Raw genomic sequence first — 22,302 nt, 5'->3', positions numbered from 1 at the left:
AAGCCTCAACTCAATCCACAACAAACCATAGCTAACAATCAACCATCTTAGTTTGCATGGGATTCTTGAGAAGAGGCAACCCATGGTTGCTAATCAGATTCCCTGGATGTTGCGGTCTATAAGACATTAACATTGGTAGACTGAGAATCATTGATATACCCGGGATGATGGAACTAGGGGATTTTGATCGGGTCTATCTCCATCCCCCATAAGCTTCTCCCTATTAATTAAAATAAATTTTGGATTGTCAAACTTAAATCTAAAGTTATATCAAAGTGACTCAATCCTTAATCAAGAGTATTCTCCCAAGAATGAGAGGAGTAATTAACTATGAGTGCTTGCGCTCATAGGAAGTTGAGACCCCATACTTAAATAAAACCCAATATGAACATTGAGGAAATTTTGGTCATTTAAAAAAAATCAATCTATCTTAGAAAAATGGAATCCTAAGCCTGGAAGGTGAGATTCACTCCAAAATTATTTTTCTTGAGCAAACAAGTGGTCTGTGTCATAAGAGTCAAATTGTCGTCGAATATGTTGAATCACCTCGAAGACAACATTGGAAGTGTCAAACATGTTTAAAGGCAGTAACGAAGTTGTCAGAGGTCATCAAAGATAACATCGAAGTTGTATGGCTTCACCTTTTATTTCTCTCCGTTGAACGAGATCACTCTGTTCTTCCTCTTTGTGTTGAATGGAAAACTATAGAGCCTTATAGATTCCCTACTTATTCCTTAGTCTCCATCAAATAAAATCACCTTCATCGACTCTTCTTTTTCTCTGTGCTGAATTGGAAATACAAGGAGCTATATGGATTCTCTTCTTCTTCCTCCTCCATTTCTATTTATAGAATTTCCCACAAGGACCCTTCTCCTCTCTGTATTTAATAGGAAACACATGAAATCACACGGATTCCCTTCTTACTTTGTCTCTGTCACATAATTGCTGCATGAACTCATTACCGATCCCTCTGTTCAATTGAAGCCACAACACACTTTGTATGCGTGATAAGTCACACACGCTCGTTCACATTCATCACCTCACTCATGCTCATACCTGCTTGATTAGGGAAGACAATCTGTCATTTTTTTGAATAGGCCGGTTCATATCAGCACTGGCCCTTACAGGTGCATCTTGAAGGCTGGTGAAGATTGCTGACGAGTCTACAGTGAGTGCATCAGGTAGGAGAGGCAGCAGCTGGCATGGTTTGGCTAGGTAGCAGGATTTCTACACTTAATGTAATCTAATCAAAAAGTGGTTCGCGTTAGATGAAGTTGTCTCTTTGAACAACTTGGTTCAGGAATTTTCTCTTCCTTTTGAGATCATTAAGCGTGCCAAAATAGCGTATGGCATGAATTAACTTTAGTGAATAATTGTCTGAACATTTCAATGCATTATGTTAAGTTTTGGGAATAATGTATCCGTATTGATGGTGTACGTTCAATTTGGAAAATCAGAAATGAGGATCTTTCAATGTGTGACACTTATTATAGATTTTTGGATTTCAGCTTATACATATTTGCTTGAAAAATATTGTGTTTCTATCTTTATGCATTAAATTTTTCTTCAGTCCTAAAATCAATTTGGTAGTGTCGTAAACAACACTTGTGTCTTTACGATTAAAATTGTATCACATTTTCTTTGAGCAGCTGTTCTATCAGGGGCATGGATTCCGATATTATCACAGGTGATAACCTTGCTTGTCAATACTAATTTTTATGTGGAAAGAAGACCTATCCAGGATGCATAATGATCCAAACCTTGCAGACCTTCCTAGTCTGGCAACTTCTCTTGTCATTCTTATTTCTAGGAAGAAGATATAGTGCCAATCAAGTACTTGGATGCGTTCTTGTTTCTCTGGGTGTAATAATAACTGTAGCTAGGTATGCCATCCTACTCCCGTACCTTTTAAAATAAGACTTCTGCTGCACTTCATATCATTGTTTATAGCTCTGTTTTCTTTTATTAAGTTTTTCAATTCTTGGTTTGACCGTTCCTCTATACGTTGACATGTCATTGTTCAGTATTCTCTGTTATTTGTGTTTGTCAAAATGTTTTCTTAACTTATTGCATTGTTTGGTAAAACAGGTAAGACAAGGATGTTTATCATATTTACCTCTCTCTATATATAACGAATGAAAAGTGATGTAGAACGGGTGAAGGCTTTGTTAGGGAGAGGATCTCCTCTCCAAAATCTGAAGGAAATTTTGATCTCTTTGCCCAGAACCTGAGAAGACTCTCAGATTTTCTCTTGAGAAAGACGAGAATTGCTGGACAGCAATTTGCTGTGGTAGAAAAAACAGCAACTAATAGGTTTCTTATTGCTGGAGACGTGAGAGCAGGGGTGGGAAAACCTGGGCTGCAGTATTAGAAGGTAGAAAGTTCCATGTGGGAGGAGTAGGAGGTGGAGACCAGAGAAATTCAAATGTCATCCTGCTCTTGAAGAGGAAACACACTCTAATCCCCGTTAATGAAATCTGGAAATAACTTCAGCTAGTTTTGTTTTCCAAAAGCTGCTTGGAAAATTCGGATACCTAGGCTTAGGAATTAATGACTTGGGGGGGAACTTTAATGCTCCAAATCAATTCCTGTAATAGCATAGGAAGGAAGATATGGAAATTCTGTTACGTGGAGATAATCCAGAGAGAATTCGGCTTGATTTGGGAAGAGAATAAGTGGGGAGAGGAGTAACCCAAGGGAGGCCTTGAATGCTTCGGCTAACACCAGGTTAGCCCATTAATTTCTTTCCCCAAATCTGCATTATCCTGTGAACAGATTTTGAGGAAATCCACTAAGGGGGAAACGGTGAGCTGAGAGGAAATTAGGAAATATAACTTAAAGTTATTCTCAGAGATTTGGAAATTAATTTAGAGCCAAGAGATGAATGAGTGTTTCGGCTAAGTGGAATTGGGGAGATTTAAAATTATTTCCTAAAGCCAAGAGGGGAGATTAGAAAGTAATTAATAAATCAAGCCAATGGGGGCAAGGTTGGGCCGGCGGCAGCCAAGGGGGGAATAGGAGTTTTAATGCATTTAATTGTGATTACACAATTGGGGGTGTAGTTTAGGAAAGAGATAATTAAACCCTATTTGAATTTGAAATTCAAATAAAATTCATTTAGTAACTTTCCAAAATCGGAATGATAAATTAGGAAAGAATTCAAATTTCAAATTAGTTGAATTTGAATTTTGAAAACTGCCCAAAATTTAATCACCCAAATTAAGTTTGAATTAGATCATGAATGAGATTCAATACTTTCCTAAAATAGCTTTCTAATTTAGGAAACTATTTGAAATTCAAAATTTGAATTTCAAATGATGAAAATAATTTCCTAAATCATTTGAACTCTTTAGGTAAGCTTTAAGATGACATTGACTCCTCATTCATGGATACAAACACGGGTGGCCGGCGGTGGAGGAGCTAATGGGGGAAGGTGGCCGGCGGCCAAGGGGAAAAATTTGTTGGAGCTTGGTATGGAGGTGGAAGAAGATGAAGATAACGACGAAGAGCAATAAGAAGGAACAAAAGCAAATAAACAAAATATCAAAGATACAACCGCGAGCCCGGACACATCCTGCGGCTGACGGGTACTACGCTGCCCTTCTCCAAGGGACTTCACGCCACGAGCCCGGACCCATCCTGCGGCTGGTGAAGACTCTGATTCCTCTCCATAGGAATCCCACTAACGCTCTCTCACAAGAAGAACACAAGTGTGTAAAACTTTTTGTCTTTTTGTTTGCATGCTTGAATGGAAATTTACTTGGATGTAGAAAAGAATAAAAAGAATAGTAATGGGGCCTCCAAGAAATTACAAAACAATGTTAAAGATTTGATATAATCTTTATAAAAGTGGTGTAATCAAAAAATTGGGAAGGGGCCCCAATTTTTGATCACAAAATAAAAACTTTTCTAAGTAAAAGAAAAGACATAAAAAAACACAAAGTAGATGAATAAACTAATAATTATTCATTAGATTAATTCTTTATTTTAAACATTCTCTCTTTCTCTCTTTGATTAATTTTTCTTTAAAAAATTTATAATATAATTTATTCATATCTCAATTAAATTATTTTTATTTATTATCTACAAAATTAAATCCTTATTTATTAATTTTAATCTTATCTTTCCAAGTCGAGTGTCGAACTAGCTTTACCCGAACTCATCCCCACACTTGTCCCTTGCTTTCGCTGTCACTCTCTTGGTTTCCCTTGTCGCCAGTAATGGAAACTTAAGAACTCTCTCTATTTCTTTTCTCTGTCTTCTTTCTCTTAGTCAGCCCCTTCTCGTTCAAAGCCTCTTATATTCGTGCAGTTCAAACAGAGTGAGCGAATCAGGGATATCTCACACGAGGAGTCACTGATTTTCGCATTCAAATGCGTTTACTCGCTCATTCGCACGATCCAGTTTCGCCAGTTATGCTCGTTATCATGATTTTTCCCGCTCAACTCGTCTGCTTTGTTTGTTGTTGTTAGATTAGGGTTGGTTCAGTTGAACCAACAAAATCGGTTCTTACAGCATTGCACGGCACACGCTATTTTAAATATTGCATATAATATAAAATAATTAAAAAAATATATTTAGTAATATTAAATATCATTAAATAGCAAACAATAGGTTGATTAAAGCAAAATTTAAGCATAAATATCTTGTCAAATAGCAAAAATGACATTTGAAAATCCCACAAAAACTTAAATCAATAGATTTGAGCAGGATTTAAGCATAATTTCTCCTCAATTATGCCAAATAGCAAAAATGATAGCTTTAAATCCTACAAAAAGTTAAATTCATTAAATTTTTTAATATTTTATTAATTTGAGGTTTAATTAACTAATAATTAATTATGATATTAATATATAAAACTTAAAATTTTTAATTTTAATTTATTATTTGAAATTTATAACATGTTAACAACTTTGTGCATTAGCATGTTTGAAATTGCAAAAGGTTTTAATAGGATATCTGCTATCAGAAACTTTATTGGAGTGTATAATATTGGAAGGATCCCACTTGATTATTTTTTTTAATAAAATATCTATTAATTTTCCAAAGGTTAGAACTATCATGGTGGACTGGATCTTCAGGAATACTAATTGTAGCTTGGCTGTCACATATCCTAATTATTAGTATTTTAATGTGGATGTTTCGATTTTTCAAAAATTTCTTAGGTCACATTGTTTTACAAATTTCATGAGCCATGGCTTTAAATTCTGTTTTAGCACTGCTTCTATCTACCGCTGCCATATTTTTACTTCTCCAAATGACAACATTTCCTGGTATGTGTGAACAATAGTTAGAAGTGGATTTTCATTCATTTATGGACCTAGATCAGTTAGCATTATTAAAGATTTTAATACTCCTATCTGGTTCCTTTTTGAAAACTAGACCTTTTTAGATGTTCTTTTTAGATACTTAAGTATCCTATATATTGTATCAATGTGTTCCTTAGTAGGAGTATTTATAAATTGGTTAACAATATAGACAGAGTAATAGATGTCAGGATGAGAATGGGAGAGATAAATACAAATTTTCAATCATATTTTGGTATTTTTCTTTATCAATTTGCAGGGTTTACCATTTGATTCTATATTGTTTATATGATCTATAGAGTTTTTATGAGTTTTCATCTCATCACTAGTTTTTTTTTTTAAAGTTCCTTAATATAGATTTCTTGAGAGACAAATATACATTTTTTTTGATAATGTGATTTTCATATCCATAAAATATTTTAGGGCTATTGAATTTTTAATTCTAAATTAATTGGCCAAGATCCTCTTTTTTATCTTGATTTTTTCTCATCTTTTCCACTTAGAATAATATCATCAAGGTAGACAATAATTAGAATCATTTGACCATTGGTGATTCACTTATAATTAAGATGTGATCAACTTGTCCTTGAGATTATTCATATTTATTAATTATAATGACAAATGTTCTGAACTAAGCTCTTGGTGATTGTTTTAGACCATATAAAGCTTTTTCAAGTTTATAGACTTTACCTTTATTATCAGTAGTCTTAAATTCAAGAGAAATAATTATATATATATATATATATATATTAAGATCTCTATTTAGGAAGCCATTTTTTTACATCCACTTGGTGAAGAGGCCAATGAAGATTCACACTCAGAGAGTGGATTACTTGAACAGAGTTAATCTTAACAATTTGTGCAAAAGTTTTTTTTGATAATTATTGGCATAGGTTTGAGTAAACCCTTGGAACAACCAATCTAGCTTTGTACCTTTCAGTGCTCTCATCAGCCTTATATTTTGTAATGAAGATTTATTTGCATCCAACAGGCTTCTTTCAATAAGATCAAGAGTGTCCATTTGCCTTTTTTTGTTGCTTTCATTTCTTTATGGACAATATTTCTCCATTGTGATATTTTTAATGCATCTTGAATGTTGTTGTGGGTGTGGAAAGATTAGTTATTAAAGTATGAAACTAAAAAGATAAGTTGTTGCAAGAGATTAATTCACTGATCAGATAATTTGTATAAAATTTTGTCATCTTTATTCTTCTTTGTAAGAAATCGAGATATTAAAGTCAGAATTAGTATTACCTTTTGTAGGATGATTAGAGCTTGGTTTAGACAGTTTTATTATGAATTTTTTTTTGGTTCTTCAATATTTTAAAATTTTTATGACGTTTAGTATAAACTATGCCTTTATATTTGGTTGGCTGTATATGATATAGAGAATTGTTAGTGTGGTCTGGTTTCTCCGCATTATGTAGGTCAGGGAGACTTGGAGAATAAAGGTTAGTGAGATGGATAGAAAACTTGAAGAGTGTTCGAATTTTCCCTGTGAATGTGAGTTTTAGGGAAGGTCTTGTCTTCAAAATGTTACATTTATAGAAATGTAGAAGCTGTTATTTTTAGTATTGTAACATTTGTACCCTTTTTGGTTAGGTAAATAATCAATGATAACACACTTAATAACTTTTGGATCAAGTTTGTTTTATTTATAAGGTGGGATATAGGCAAAATCAGTGCACTAAAAAACATTGAGTGGAATGGTGGAGATGCATCTATTTATGAGATTTGTTTTGATACAAGCTTGGTAAGGGTTTTAAATTTAAGAATCTTTGAGGGCATTCGATTAATAAGATACACAATTGCTATGATAGCCTCTCCCCATACTAGTTTGGAACATTGTTAGTAATCATGGTGGATTTAACAATTTTAATAAGATGCCTACATTTTTCTTAAGCAATCCCATTCTATTGAGAAGTATACATGCAAGAGCTTTGGTTTACAATCCTTGTTGAAGAAGACAGTCCCCAAGAGTTGAATAGAAATATTCTTCCCATTATCAGTCCTGAGGACTCAGCTTTTGGTTTTGAAGTGAGTTTGTCTATAGAGATAGAATTTTTTAATAATGTGACAAGTTTAAAATTTGACTTTCATTAAAAAGTTCCATGTTGCTTTAGTGCACGCATCTATAAATGATATAACCCATCTAGGCCCAATGATATTGTTTACATGGAAGGGTTCTCAAGTGTCACTATGAATGACAGGGAAAGGTTGAGAGGTTTTGTAGGGTTGGATAGGTTTGGTTTTCCTTTTGTTTTGTTTGCAAGTTTTATGCTAAAATAATTTTTTTTTTTTATTGAAAGAAGATAGGATTAGAGAGAGTCGCCTTAGATGGTTTGGTCACATAAAAAGGCGGCCTTCCGACGACCCAGTTAAGAGAGTAGAGGTATTAGATTTGACTTGTGTTAAGAAAGGTAGGGGTAGACCTAAAAAGACTTGGTTAGAAAATATTAGGAATGACCTTTCTTTATTAGATTTAAACGAGAATTTGGCTTTTAATAGGACACAATGGAGAAAAAGGATTCATGTAGCCGACCCCACGTAGTGGGATAAAGGCTTGATGTTGTTGTTGTTGTTGTTGTATTGAAAGAAGATAGGATTAAGTTTTTGAGCTACAAAAAAATTGAATGATAGGTGGAGAAACCACAACATAATTACACTATTTTCAGGACAAGATACATATTGAATATAGTTTATTTGTAAAATAGAATTTTCTTTGGCAGCTTGGAGGTAGTGTTCGACATTCTCCTTAGTATTGTCAATCATTCCCCAAGATTGTATATCAGGATTCAAATTAGAATAGATAAATTTTTTTTACACAATTTATATCCTTACTAAGTTTGCTGATATATAAGACATTGTAGGAATGTTTAGGAACTAATGAAACCCAGTTTAGTGATATGTAATTTGAGATGTTGACTCTTCCAATGCTTTTAACTGAAGAGGAAAAATCATTGGTAATCCTTAGAACAAAGATATATTTTGTGAAATAGGGATATATACCGGGCCATACGTTTTGATTCTTTTAAGCGCACAATCCATTAATGGGTATTGCGAATGTTTGAATTAAAGGCATTTACAATCATACCTTATTGATTGGTTAATCCGATGCTGATGTTAGATGCAGTTGGAACTGGGCTGGTTTTGCATTACCTGAACACCTTTTTCAGCATTTTCATTTGCTCTTGATTGAATGATGGAAGTATGGAGGCACGTTTCTTTAGAGTTTCTATGCTATGTTATAATTCCATGATTTTTATTTAATATTTTACTTTTGAGGAGGAACTGTTTTCACCCTTGAGATAATAATCATTATTTTCTTCACTTATGAACATCATGATTGATTGGGCCGATTGAAGATAGTTTTGCTAATTCAGTTTGTGGATGAGAAGCTTTTATGATTGCTGGTGTGGCTATGAATGATTATTTCATGGCTGATGGCGGGGTCAAAGAGGAAGCCTTTATCGAAGACCATTCCATATTTAACCATAGTTATGATTATAATGAAGAATCTAATTAGGTCAACGATATTTTATTGAAAGTGAGGGGAGAACTCGCAATCAAAATGCTCTTTTGTGTGGCATTTGCGAGAACTTCATGATCGTGATGTGAGTGAGTCTGAGGCTAGCAAAACTCAAGATGAGTTTGATGATTTCACTAAGGTGGGCTCTTGACGAGCTCTAGAATGTTTGATAATTTGTGTATGGACTAGTTTGGTGATTTGGATATGAGAAGTGTTCAACGATCTGGATGCGAGATGAGATCGACATGGTGAAAATTTGTTTGGTGGGCATTGGGCAGCTCTCGGCAAGATGAGATCAACGAGCTGAGATGAGTTAACGATGAGTGTACAATGATTCTTGAGGCACACTCTTATTGGATCTAGGCTTGGCTCGGACGAACCCTTATGATGAGCAAGTAAGGGTATATGGATCACACATTGATACAATGTTGAAATTGTAGACAAGAAATATGAGAGAAGAATTTATTCACTGGATTAAAATTATATAATTGGTGTATATTTATAGGTGTTAAACAGTGCCAATTACTAGTCCTAAAATTGGGGGAAAATAAAATATAATTAATGGGAGACAAATGAGGATGAGAAATGACGGATTGATGAGTTGGACAGACATCTTATGCTTTACGAGGATCTTATGTGGGCCATGGTGATGCTTTTATAGAATTTCAATGGTATTCAAGGAGCACCACTCATGCACAATCTATTATCATATACCCTTTCAAATTTCTCCTAGACGTATTAGCTAATTATCATTTTGTTAAACAAATTCATAACATTATTAATTTTCTTAAACTTTTATTCTCTTCAATATCCCCACGAATTGAATGACCAATGCAGAGGTTTTATAATCCTAAATTATTTTGAAATTGATTGTACCTCTGCATTTTTTCTAATGGATAATTTTAATCAGACATGCTAACATTATTTCTCCAAGAGATAAGTTTTACTCAATTATGTGCCAGGCGGTAAGAGTCATGCATTGGTACTTACAGACATGTCCTTTGTTCTGTCTAAATTGTTTTCTTTTCCTAATTCGAACCATACACTTCATAGGATCATTCCATATTTAAAACTTCCTTCATATCGGTTGCTCAAATCACGTAGTAGCTATTGGACAAGAAGAAACACTTTTAATTAAATCTTTGGTTCGTGCTTTAAAGGAGTCCTCCATCCTCTTTTGAAATGATTTTCTATTTACTTTTTCAGTGGCTCTGGTTCTGGTATTTCATTGCAAAATGTTGGAATCTTTTGGATTCTTCTAATGATTTCTTCATTTTTTCTCCAAGCTGCTGACACAGTTTTGAAGGTATAAAAATCCCTGTTGATTTTGTGGAACTTTTATTTTTTCGCTCTATTATCTACCAACTGCTGATGCATGTAAACATGTTTCCCTGCAGGAAAAAATATTTTTGGATTCGACTAAATGGTTGAAGGTATACATGCTGGCATCACTCAAACTTTGAAGCTCTATACTGCGTTTTGATAACCATGCAATGATGCAAATGTCTTTTAGTTGTGGACAATATGCCATTTTCCAGAAGTTCTGCATTGTCAATTAAAATACTCGCACTACTATTTGCAAATTTTGTGCTCCGGATAAATCAAAATTCCTTTATAATGCAGGGAGGATCAGTTGACCTTTTTGTTGTGAACTCTTTCGGATCTGCTTTTCAAGTAAGAGCTTTTCTAGGATTATTCTTTAATCATGTGGAAAATTCAAGTGCACTCACCAAACATTGTACGTAGGTCTTCAGAGCATAACATTTTTTTTTTGGTTCATATTCAGGCCATGTTCATATGTCTTCTACTTCCTTTTCTGTCAAAGTTGTGGGGAATTCCATTTTCTATGCTACCGACATATATTAAAGATGGGGGAGCCTGCTTTCTCAATATAGGAAAACTGGCAAGTGGTAAGTTTATGGTATTTAAATAGTTGAAAGTAATTTTCCCTTTTTCCTTGATAAAATAACTGAATTTTCAAATGAAAAAAAAAAAAAAAACATTTCGTATCTTTCAGTCCCTTCTTCTCCGAGAGAAAGATCCATACAAATCAGCATTTTGTCCACAATTGCACATCATACCATAAAAGCTTTCTGCCTTTCTTTGATGGTCTATTCCTCGTTTTAAGGTCTTTGTTTTGCTATTGATTGGATTTCTTGCATTTTATATGATGTGCTGTTTCTAACTTCCAATTTTATTTTAGATTGATGCAACGCAATAACATTCTTATACCCACTCGTTGAAGCCTTTTAAACCTCACCTGTTATGCGAAGTAAATTCAGCAATATGGATGCATTTTAATACTTCAATTTGCACGTGTAAGCGCAACCAAATATTAAACTGCATATCTTTGTTTTCTTTGCTTTTGTTTTTTTTATTTCTTCCAACCAAAGAAGGCTCTTATATTTAATTTTTATATGAAACTAAAAATTTAAGTCAACTACAGTAGTTCAAGTCAATCTAATTGGCACTAATCAGGTTAAGGGAAGTAAATAACTTATACCGGTGCCTGCAAACTATTTTCATTGATATTCAATGGCGGTGCCCAAAATATTTAAGAAACGAGCTCAAATGAAAACTTGGTATTCAATGCTCTTGTTGTCTTTCATTAAGATCTTCCAAGCAAATCAATAATCAGAGCAACTTAGTTGCAAGTTTAGGCACTTAACATAGTTTGAAAAAGTTACTCGTTACAATGCATGGGAATAAAAGTGATATTATAGTTTAGGTCCTATATAAAAATTACAATTATTTTATTATTTCCTCATGCATTGCATGGGGCTTTTTATTATAATATAAATGGTGATAATGCATAATTTAGTTTTGTAGGGTAAAGTGATAAATATTTTGATATTTAAAGCATCCAAATAAAAGTATTTTGAAAACATAAATTGAATTAATTAACAATTAATTGATTTAAATATATACTAGAATATTTAATAATCAGTTAAGATAATATTTATATTAAATCAATAATTCAAGTCACAGATTTATTTTGTAAAAATTAGAGTATTTAAAGTTCAATTTAATATTATTTCAGCCTTTTCAGTAATTAGGAGATGAAATTCTTTCCGATTTAATTTATTATTTAGTAAATATGGGGAGAATGGATTAATAAAAACTTGTATAGAATATATATTTGGTAGATTTGATAGATTTGAATTTTCCTTTTCTTTGATGGCTTTAATCTATACATAGAAAATAACATCTTTCTCTGTGTGTGTATAGGTAGAGGTAGATAGGGAGGAAATTATACAATAAGGGATGGTGGGTGCTCTCTCCATTCATTAGACTTGATTATATAGATAATTTCTCTTTTTGCACTTGATATATAACAAGAAAAAGTAGTCATGTGAAGAAAAAGTAGTCAATGTGATGCAAGCAAGGATAGGAATCACTATTATCTTAATAGTTCTAAAGATTAGGAGTTTTATAACAATTTATAAATAAAGATTAGTAATTTTTTATTCTTTTAATCATTTTAAGGTGATCCATTCTTATTTTTGTGGACTTAAAAAGTTCACGCCCGGTTTGTTTTGGGGAATCTTATTTATGGTTAAATTTTTAAAAGATAAATTATATTTTAGATCAGACAATTCGTGTGATAATTGGTTGATTGACCGATTTAATCAAACTAGTCCATTATAATATAAGGTTTGAGCTCAGGAGCGAGCAATCGCGCTATTGAGCGAGCGGGTGAGCCAACCGAGCCTAAACAATGGTTTCTCACACGAACAAATGCGATCCTCCGTATGTATAGATGGAAATTTCTCGCTTTCGAGCTAAGTTGAAGGAAGAAAGTGTCGTTCGGAGAAGGAAGAAGCAGAGAAAAGTTGTGTTTGATGGCAGATTTTGTTCGATTTGAAAGAGTCGAAGGTAAGAAAGGAGAAAGAGAAATTGTGTTTGATTGAGAGGAATATGAATGATTAGAAGAAGAGAAGTTTGTAAATTCAATCTCGACAAAGGAAAAAGAGTAAGTGCTTTTTTTTAGAGAAATAGATTATGATTTTAATTTTCTTTAAAAACAATTAGTTGATTTTTATTCAACAAAGGGGGGGGGGAGGGCTGTGATTTGTGTAATTTTAATACAACACGGAAGAAGAAATTTGAGGTAAGCAATATAAGCTATGTAAACATCATTTCGATCATTTTCATATAATATGATAGGCAATGTAATTAAAAAAATGACTTGATATTTTGAAGGCCTTTGACATTGTTTTTGGCCACATTCTATGAATTTGACGTTGTCTTTGATAATGTCTGATGCATCGATAGTAATTTTAGAGATCGGGCTCGCGGTTCGTATCCTTTTATTTTTATTCCTCCTTCATCTTCCCTACAACCGCCGACCACCTTGCCTTCAACCCCTACTGCCGGCCACCTTACCCTTTCCACCTCAAGCCACCGGCCCCTCCTCCCATACCTCAACCGTATGGCTCCCTAGCCCCACTGTCACCCCCTCCCTCCACCAAACCAAGCCTGACTCCTCCTCTAACCGCAGTGATTTGTGTAATTTTAATACAACAAGGAAGAAGAAATTTGAGGGAAGCAATATAAGCTATGTAAACATCATTTCGATCATTTTCATAGAATATAATAGGTAATGTAATTAAAAAAATGACTTGATATTTTGAAGGCCTTTGACGTTGTTTTTGGCGACATTCTATGAATTTGACGTTGTCTTTAATTACATCTGATGCATCGATAGTAATTTTAGAGATCGGGCTCGCGGTTTGTATTGTTTTATTTTTATTCTTCCTTCATCTTCCCTACAACCGCCGACCACCTTGCCTTCAACCCCTACTGCCGGCCACCTCACCCTTTCCACTTCAAGCCACCGGCCCCTCCTCCCATACCTCAACCGTATGGCTCCCTAGCCCCACTGTCACCCCCTCCCTCCACCAAACCAAGCCTAACTCCTCCTCTAGCCGCTGGCCTACCAATGCCAAGCCCAAAACGCCGACCTACCCATCCATATCCCTCTTGATTCACCTTCAATTACACCATTACTATTTCCCTAATTTAGTCCATATCTTATTTGGAAAGTTTCCTAATTCAAATTCAAATGAATTTTGAATTTTAAATTCTTTCTTAAATAGCCTACATCTATTTTAGGAAGTCCCTTAATCACCTTAAATATGAAATTAATTTAGATTTTATTCTCCAATCAACAATTAATACAAGGGTCCACATACATCGAATGTGGACACCCTTTTCCCCTCTACCTTTTGGCCGGCCCCCTCCCTCTCCTTTTTTTCTCTCCAATTAAATTCCTACCCTCTTAATTAATCCCACTAATCCCCGCACAAGCCGCCGGCCCCCACTCCCTATCTTCCTTGTTTGCCACCGTCCCTTCCCATCTCTCTCCCCTCCACTTTAATTATTTACCAAATAAACCCAATCCCCAATAATTTCTCCACCACTTAGAGAATTTGAATTCAAATTTTCCCTCCTTTCCTCTCAACTTAATTCTAATTTTAATTTCTAATCAAGGGAAATTAATCGAGGAATTAATTCCCTCCTCCCCTCGTATTTGCTCTTACTACTTCATGCACCTCCAAGGAATAAGCTTCGCAAACCGGCCTCTCTCCATGAATGGCTGATCCTGAAAGAGGCCACGACTTCGTGTATGATCTTCAAGGACGAGTAGATATTCTCTGGCCTCCCTTCTTCAACGTCAATTTGGAGATCGATGCCACAGTCGACGACTACGTCGACCGAATCTTTTTCACCTTGACGTCTGCTCCCGAAGTACACCAAACCTCCGGACAGTGGCGAGTTATCGGACATCCACCAACTTCTTCCTCTCCGGCTAACTTTTCATTGGGTAATGTTGTAGGTGTACTCTTTCTTTTGGTGGCATCTCTAGGTTTGTTGAAATTATTTTCATGTTGAACCCACTATCAAGAGTGAAAGTGAGGGGAACTCGAGGTGAACTTTCTATTTGTTAAACGGTGGATTTTGTTATTTTTGCATCTAGTGTTACTGCGATTTTTGTTCTTATTTTAAAATTGTCATGTTAATCTTTCTTTAACCGCATGCCAAAGCACAACTGTAACTAAGAAATCCTAGACTCTTATCTTGATGAAATATTGAGTATAAAATTATCAAAGCGTAACAATTTGTTATTAATTCTTAAGCTATTAATTCTTAAGCAATTCTTATTTCTATATATGTTTCACATCAGAGGGTGTGATCTTGAGTTTCAATATCATATAAGGTGGGGGTGAAAGATGTGTGAGAAAATCTGACTCTATTATTCTTCTAAAAGAACAGTAGTCTCTATCTCTCTCATTCACTTTTTCTCTCTCTTAAAGAACAAATCTCATAGTTCAATTGCTATGTTTGCATGTTTTATGCTTATGATCAAATCATCTACAAAGTTTATGAATTTGGTGTCTTGCTTTGTGTAGATTATGACAAAAAATCTTGATTTCTAATTAAATGTTGCATGTTTGAAAACAGGATAAAATAAATCATGTTTGAAAATTTCGTCGATCTATTTAGAAGGATAGTAATCTATCCCTCTACAAATATATATAAATATATTCTTCTGTTGTGCTGCTTTATGTAGTAAATACATGATGACTTCTAGTTCAATATTTTTCTAACTCATATGCTTTTGTACTTAATATTTTGTTTATTGCTTAGAGTTTTCAACTGTGTGCCGTCTATCTGCTAAAAGATGACAAGCTAAACTCTTTATATGCAAGTTATGATTTACACAAATATCTTATTTACCCTGGATAAACTTATTAGAAGAACTGTCTACTTTAGCCTAGTAAATCTCTTCACTTCTTCTTTTTTCAACAGTTCGAAGTTTTTATTACTTTTGTATGATATCATTGACACTACGATTAAATTTTCTTAAAGAATAACATTTTCAATTTTGATCGATTACAGGATGTGAAGGAGCGCCAATGTTGCCACTTTTATTTGTGGTGGTTAACATGGCCTTTAACATATCAATGCTACATGTCGTTAAGGTCTCTTCAGCTGTGGCGTCTTGCCTTGCCTCGACTTTCTCAGGTGCTTATGTGTCTCTTTTCCTATCTAATAAACTGTATTTCCCTACTATTACTCTCAAACTTAGATGTACTTAAAGAATGATAAATGATAAATAGAGGTGTACATTACATGGGTAATTATTAAGCTTTTGACTAAAAAAATTAGGAAAACAGAAAATTAAATATGAGGTTGTTTGGATAAAACTAATTATTTTAAAGTGAAAACAAGAAATTTTATCATTCTTTGAGAAAAAATGCAAAACAAAGTAAGAACAAAAAAAAAAATGTTATATAAAAAAGGGCTAGAAAAAAATACATTAATGGGACCAAAGGAAAGCCTTAGGCTTGAAATATTTTGGAGAGTTATGGTAAAATATCTTTTTATTCTTTCCTCTCCTAGTAAATAGAATTTAAAACTTTTCATCTACAAGTTCTTTTTTGCTTGAAATGCACGTAAATCGAGACAATTTTGGAGCAATTGGCCTATTTATGTCATATTAGGTTTTAATAATAATAATAATAAGGATAACTTATTATCATTATTATTAATTCGATTAATAAAAAAAATCAAAAATCAAATCAAAATTAGGGCGAATAAATGTTACCTCGTATCATCAAAATCCGATGAAATCGTTGGAAATCCAACTAAAAACTTCAAAAAATCCAATCAAAATCCCCACAAGAGCTGCTTCTCATCGCTTCGCTTAAATCATTTGATGTCGCTATGTTTCGTTCTCAGGTTTGTCTATTAAAGCAGCAACGAGCAGAGGAGTTCGATTAGATAACACATACAAGCTTCCACTTTCGGTTCTCCTCACACTTGCGGTCGAATCACACTGATTCTTCCTTCAACCATTCGTCACTCAACCTCCTTCACGCGACAACCAGTTGTTCGAGCCATTTGAGCGTCTTTGACATTCGATCCAACGTTAGGTTGGAGACCTCCATGCCTTTATGTGCAAATCAGTCGGATTTGAATTCCGCTAACTTCCCAATCCCATACTTAGCTGCAATTAGGTATTCCACGACCTGTAGCCCTCACCATATGATCCGACGCCCAAGTTGAACCACAAAGCTTCAATTTCACCGCCTTCGTCAGATCGACTCCCTAACTCAATTGTCGATCCACCTCACAGCCACAAGAATTGATCGTATGTAAAACTGTGACATGTGAAGGCTTGCCCGATCTAGATATCCTTTCCAGACCTAGTATCCATAGTCGACCGCCGAGATCCTATTTTATCTCCCCAGCTTACCTCTTTACCCTCCAAGAGCTGCAACCTAGCCATCCCCTCCCTTCATTCACACCTTTATCTTAAATATTTTATGAATTATTTTAAAGATGATTTCTTATATTTGAAATTTTTACTCATTTAAAATATAAAAACTAAAATTTTTATCCACAACAGAATCAATCGCCGCACTTAATACTCAATTTATTGAATATTCTCTTTTTCATTTCTCTTTGGTGGGTTACAATTTTGATTTCACAACAATGCCCGATGTCATCTCAACATCGACGTTTGACGTCGTTACAACATCAACATTTCAAAACAATCTCCATATCAAAGTGTGACATTGTCTTTACATTGATGCTCGATGCTAGCAATTTCTACACCCACAACTTGACATCTCATCTTTGTCCAACGCCTTCTCAACTTTGACGACCAACGTCCTCTCAACATCGACGATAAACGCCTTCTTAGCATTGACTCACAATATTTACTGCATAACATCAATGCCCAAATCTCGAAAACATTGTTATCTCCTCGCTCGATGATTGATAAATGGCATTGACGCACGACTCTTGACATCATAATAGCACAAATTTGAGTTAAATGACTTATTATTTCTAAATTATTTTTAAAATTATATTTATTCAATTTCAATATACTATTTTTAAAATATAAAAACTATAATGTCGTGTCCAACCCGTTTCCATGTCCTATATTTTCAATAATTAACGTGTCCCATGTCCGTGTCGTGTCATGTCCGTGTCGTCGTGTCCGTGTTTGTGCATCATAGGTTAGTGGTAATAGGTCTGTAATAGCTTGTTAGTTGTTTTGTCCTTCAGTTATAGCAATGAAATAATGGGGAATTGTGAGTGGATTACAGCTTTTGATATACATCTTGACAGAAATCAAAATATAAGCTCTGTTTTTTTTCTCTCTTGCTTGGCTATGCCATATCCTGCCCAACTATAGAAAAAGGCGAATCTTACCGTTCAAATATTGTAATCCCGCCCAACAATAGAACGAGGTGAATCTTTATAATTTTCAGCTTACATAGTAAAGCTGTTTCAATTGGGCTAGGTCCTATGCTTTTCCCTCTCCAGATTTTTCATATAAAAAATCTCTCTTAAATGTTGTAAGTTATATATTTGTGTGTGCGCAAGGTTTTCATGCAATAATTTTTTTATTTATACATGTTAGAGTTCAACTTTTTAGCTCTTACAAATTAAATTCTACAAGATTTGATATAGTTGTTGCGATTTGAACTGCATCCATAAGTAGCTGATGTCGTTGTGCATCAAATCGATCATTTTTTAGGATTATCCTGACAGCTAGAATACAAATTACAACTAAAAAACACATCTGCAACTTCACCACTTGCATCTGCAGGGAGGCTAGACGCAATGAACTAAAGCACACTTAACAACTGGAGATTCATATATTAATGAAAGTTGATGCACAAAGCCATATAAAACTGTCATGTCCAGTTGTTGAGCATATGTGCTTCCACAGGAATTGGTTTATAGGTTCAATGATGCACATCATTATTCTTCGTAGATTTTTTTTTAATGATGTTTCCTCTTTTTGCCTTTTTCTCCCGCTATGGGCTCCACTACTTGGGAAAGCTTCTCCTGAGATCGAGGGAAAGATCTTTCATATTATTTTACTATATTAAAAACTACTTAAAAACATAAAACTTCAAGAGTTACAAATGAAATAGATACCTCAGTATTGAGATCTGTCATTCTTGTACTGGAAGGTAGATTTTAAATCTTATTTGATTAGCCTATTATGACTTACAGGTTAGATCTTACTGGTCCTAATGGATTGCCAACGTCAATTATGTCTAATCTATTTACTTTCTCTCCATTAGAATAGTATAATCCATTATGGACTATCATGGAATGGGTAATCGATACATGGGAATAAAAGTTTAAGTGCATCTCCAATCGAACTCCAAACACATAAATGACGTTACTCGCGAGCTCGAGCCGAACGACAAAACTTCTAGTATTTGGTTGCGCGTGAACAGTGTGACGCCAATATCGGCATTGCACTGTTCACCTGTGTTATTTTTCTGTCTCTACTGGATTTGCCGAAGAAACGCGCCAAAGAGGAGAAAACGGTTATCTTCTGTGAAGGGCGCAAAATGTAGTTCGATTGGAGATGAATCACGTCATTTTTTAGTTTCACTGTATTATGGAGTGAAAAATGAGATTTTCGGTTGGAGATGCCCTAAGAAGGCACTTATGGTTGGCATAATTCGTATAAAGGAATGAATGGCAGCCTTTTTATGATTTCAGATCTGATCAATGTTAGATAAAAGATAAACTGGATAGAAATCATAGAACTAATATTCATTTGTGGATACAGCTCAGCATAGAAGGGCGTGTCAGTAAAATTATTAAAGAAAAGGATCCTCCAAATGGCATTCCAATTATAATAGTCCTTAGCATAGTACTTCAGAAAACATTCTATTTATGCCCCTTTGTATATAACACCTAACTATATATGGAACTCAAACCACTTAGAATTATGTAGAGAAGATACATCCAATGTATAGGAGAATTCTGAGCTAAGTTCAACCGAAATTATGGAGGAACTGTTTGAATAAATCTAATAGAAAGATTAATTAAACTAATCAATAAACTATGACCGTTCTCCGAGTGAAAAGGACCTAATTGCTCTTAATTACAATATCGGTGCTGGACTTTTCTTTGGTAGTTCGCTGGTCTAAACCAGCACGTCATTGCTTCCTTTTAGCTTTTCTCCTTATTTTCTCTGAGTGGTATTCAAAACCCGTGGCTTTTTCCAATGGATTTCTTTGCAATATTTTTCCTCAATATAATTATGTTAACCAACGTGTCCAATTAAACTTCTATCCAGTCGTAATTAATCCAAAACAATATATATTGGAATTAAAAGAGAGAAAGAGAGAGAGAGAGAGAGCTAATTAAAGACTTCTTCAATGTATATTGTTTTATGCTTATTCATAATAATAAATGTAACATTGGTCTCAGATCATAAACATAGTCACTAGTAAAATAAGGGGAAAATGTCGGCAAGAGAAGTTCACAAAAGCTTTTGTGTATGTATTGCATATATTTGACATCAAAATTGAACAATTTTCTCCTTGTGATGGTACTAACAAAACTTTGAATTTGTCTTTACAGTGCCTCTCTCCATCTACGCCTTCACACTTCCTCTCCCCTTCATAGGGGCTCCGTCACCGTTGCCGGCAGGATTCATGTTGGGCGCAGCTGTTCTTGTCGCCGGACTTCTCATCTACACATGGACTCCATCGCCGGCAAGGCCAACAACCAAGCTCTCACCGGAAACCAGGCTACGCTAAGGCCATGGAAAACAGTGTATCGAACTCTCTATCATTCTCATTCTTTGTTCCCCTTATTGCATGCTCATCCATCCAAAACCTCATTAGCCGTGAATTGGGCAGAACCAAAGTTCTCCCAAATGCATTCCTCATTCAATAAAAGGGAGGAAAGCTAGGCTTATAATAACTGAGAGACGAATTGAAATTGACATCTTCGTTAACATCAAAGTTCAATCAATCATTTTCATAATACAAACAGATTAGAGATTTGAGGGTGGAGGGATATTCTCACTCATTTGGGAAGTGGGAGGTTAGAGAGATGTCTGTCATGGTTGTGTCGTAAGGTAGCAAACAAAGGATGAGTAGGAGAAGCATGATAGCTAGAGGGATGAAGAGGATGAGCAGTGGCGGCGGCGGCGGCAATGGTGGCAGCAAGAGCGGCAAAAACAGAAGCGCCGCCGTTAGCGCCACCAGCACCACCACTTCCCATACCGCAAAGTATCTTCTCATCAGTCTTTTTTTTTTGTCTTAGTCACAGCTCTGCTACCAAATTAGCAAAATATATATGCCAACGATAGGTCTCTTTCCCCCTCTTTCTATATAGCCGCATAGATTTAGGCATTCAATGAGATTGTACGGCACGTCCCTATAGGAATTTCCAAAAAATAAAAAATAAATGTTTTCCGGACTTTGGAGTAAGAAATTGAGAAATTGTACCTTAAAAGGGAATCTTTGGACAGGATGGTGAGGACGGGGGAGGACTAAGGAGAGGATTGTTTGCTTTGGAAAAGCTAAACAATGGAAAGAGACCTGTTCGAAGTAGTTGAACGTCTCCTTGCTGGTACAATGTATTTGGGCTTTAAATGAAGCTTGTCGCACTTGCTTTCTTGGCAATTGGGAGTAAAGAAATCCAGCTCGGCCCACTTGTCAAATATATTTGTTATTTTAGGGGTGGAAATAATGAGCGGAGAAAGAATATGATGGGTGGTATAAAGGGCTGTCAAAATCGGGTCACGGGTCGGGTTCTAGTTCAATCCGAAATTGACCCGACATTGTTCAACCCGATCCGAACCCGACCCATTTTTGCAAATGGGTCGGTTTTTCAAACCCAAACCCGACCCGCTTCGGGTTCGGGTCAACCCGAACTCAACTTGATTCGGGTATATTTTATTAATTTTTTTATTTAATTCAATTTATTTAAATCTAAATCAAATTAAGGTAATATTTACTTCAATTAATTTAAACTAAATCAAGATTAATTTAATTTGGGCAATAATGTTTATAATTTTTTGAAATTTCATTTACTTATGCCATAAAAATCTATTAAAACCCTCCTAAATTAATTAAAATGGGTTAAACCGGGTTGATTTCGGGTCAACCCGGACCCGACCTGGTTTTACAAACAGGTCGAAATCCCTAAATCGAAAATGAAATTTTCGGGTCGGGTCAAATATTGTCACCCCTAGTGGTATTCCGAGATATGTTTTTAATTAGTTTATCTTAGCTTGGAATTTCTATAAAAAAGGAAGATATTTATAGTTATTTTATGCATAAAATGTTATATTTTAACAATATTTGTTGTCATAGAAAATTTTTATTTTGATTTAAAGTACCAGAAAAAATTAAAGATTTGTAATAATTTGGAAGATGTAGTTATAAATTATGATAAATTTTGAAGATAATTGTTTTTTTAAATGGAAGACTAATTTCAATGCATTGTAATTTAGAAGAGAGCATGTTAGAAAATATTTTTGGAGATTCTGATTTTTTTTCCTTAATGTGCTGTGTATTATCCCATGCAAAAAAAAAAAAATGTGTATTATCCCATGCAAAAAAAAAAAATAAAATAATAAAATAAAAGGTTCGAATGGCCTTATTATTTTATTCTATTTGTGCA

At 34.6% G+C, this 22,302-nt stretch overlaps 1 protein-coding gene across 1 annotated transcript in view; it reads left to right on the top strand.

Moving 5' to 3' along the window:
- LOC110094362 (protein CLT1, chloroplastic) overlaps nt 1-20,655 on the top strand; it is a 36,965-nt gene extending 16,310 nt beyond the window's left edge. Inside the window, exons 3-10 of the mRNA XM_020819582.2 lie at nt 1,650-1,687; nt 1,768-1,883; nt 10,042-10,141; nt 10,233-10,268; nt 10,459-10,509; nt 10,622-10,745; nt 15,739-15,864; nt 20,248-20,655. Coding sequence (XP_020675241.1) covers nt 1,650-1,687; nt 1,768-1,883; nt 10,042-10,141; nt 10,233-10,268; nt 10,459-10,509; nt 10,622-10,745; nt 15,739-15,864; nt 20,248-20,426 — 770 coding nt within the window. The 3' untranslated portion in view covers nt 20,427-20,655. The remainder of the gene's footprint in view (nt 1-1,649; nt 1,688-1,767; nt 1,884-10,041; nt 10,142-10,232; nt 10,269-10,458; nt 10,510-10,621; nt 10,746-15,738; nt 15,865-20,247) is intronic.
- The last annotated feature ends 1,647 nt before the right edge of the window (nt 20,656-22,302 follow it).

The sequence above is a fragment of the Dendrobium catenatum genome, unplaced genomic scaffold (genome assembly GCF_001605985.2).
Source record: "Dendrobium catenatum unplaced genomic scaffold, ASM160598v2 fragScaff_scaffold_745, whole genome shotgun sequence".
NCBI lineage: Eukaryota > Viridiplantae > Streptophyta > Magnoliopsida > Asparagales > Orchidaceae > Dendrobium > Dendrobium catenatum.
This window is presented reverse-complemented; position numbering and strand designations above follow the sequence as displayed.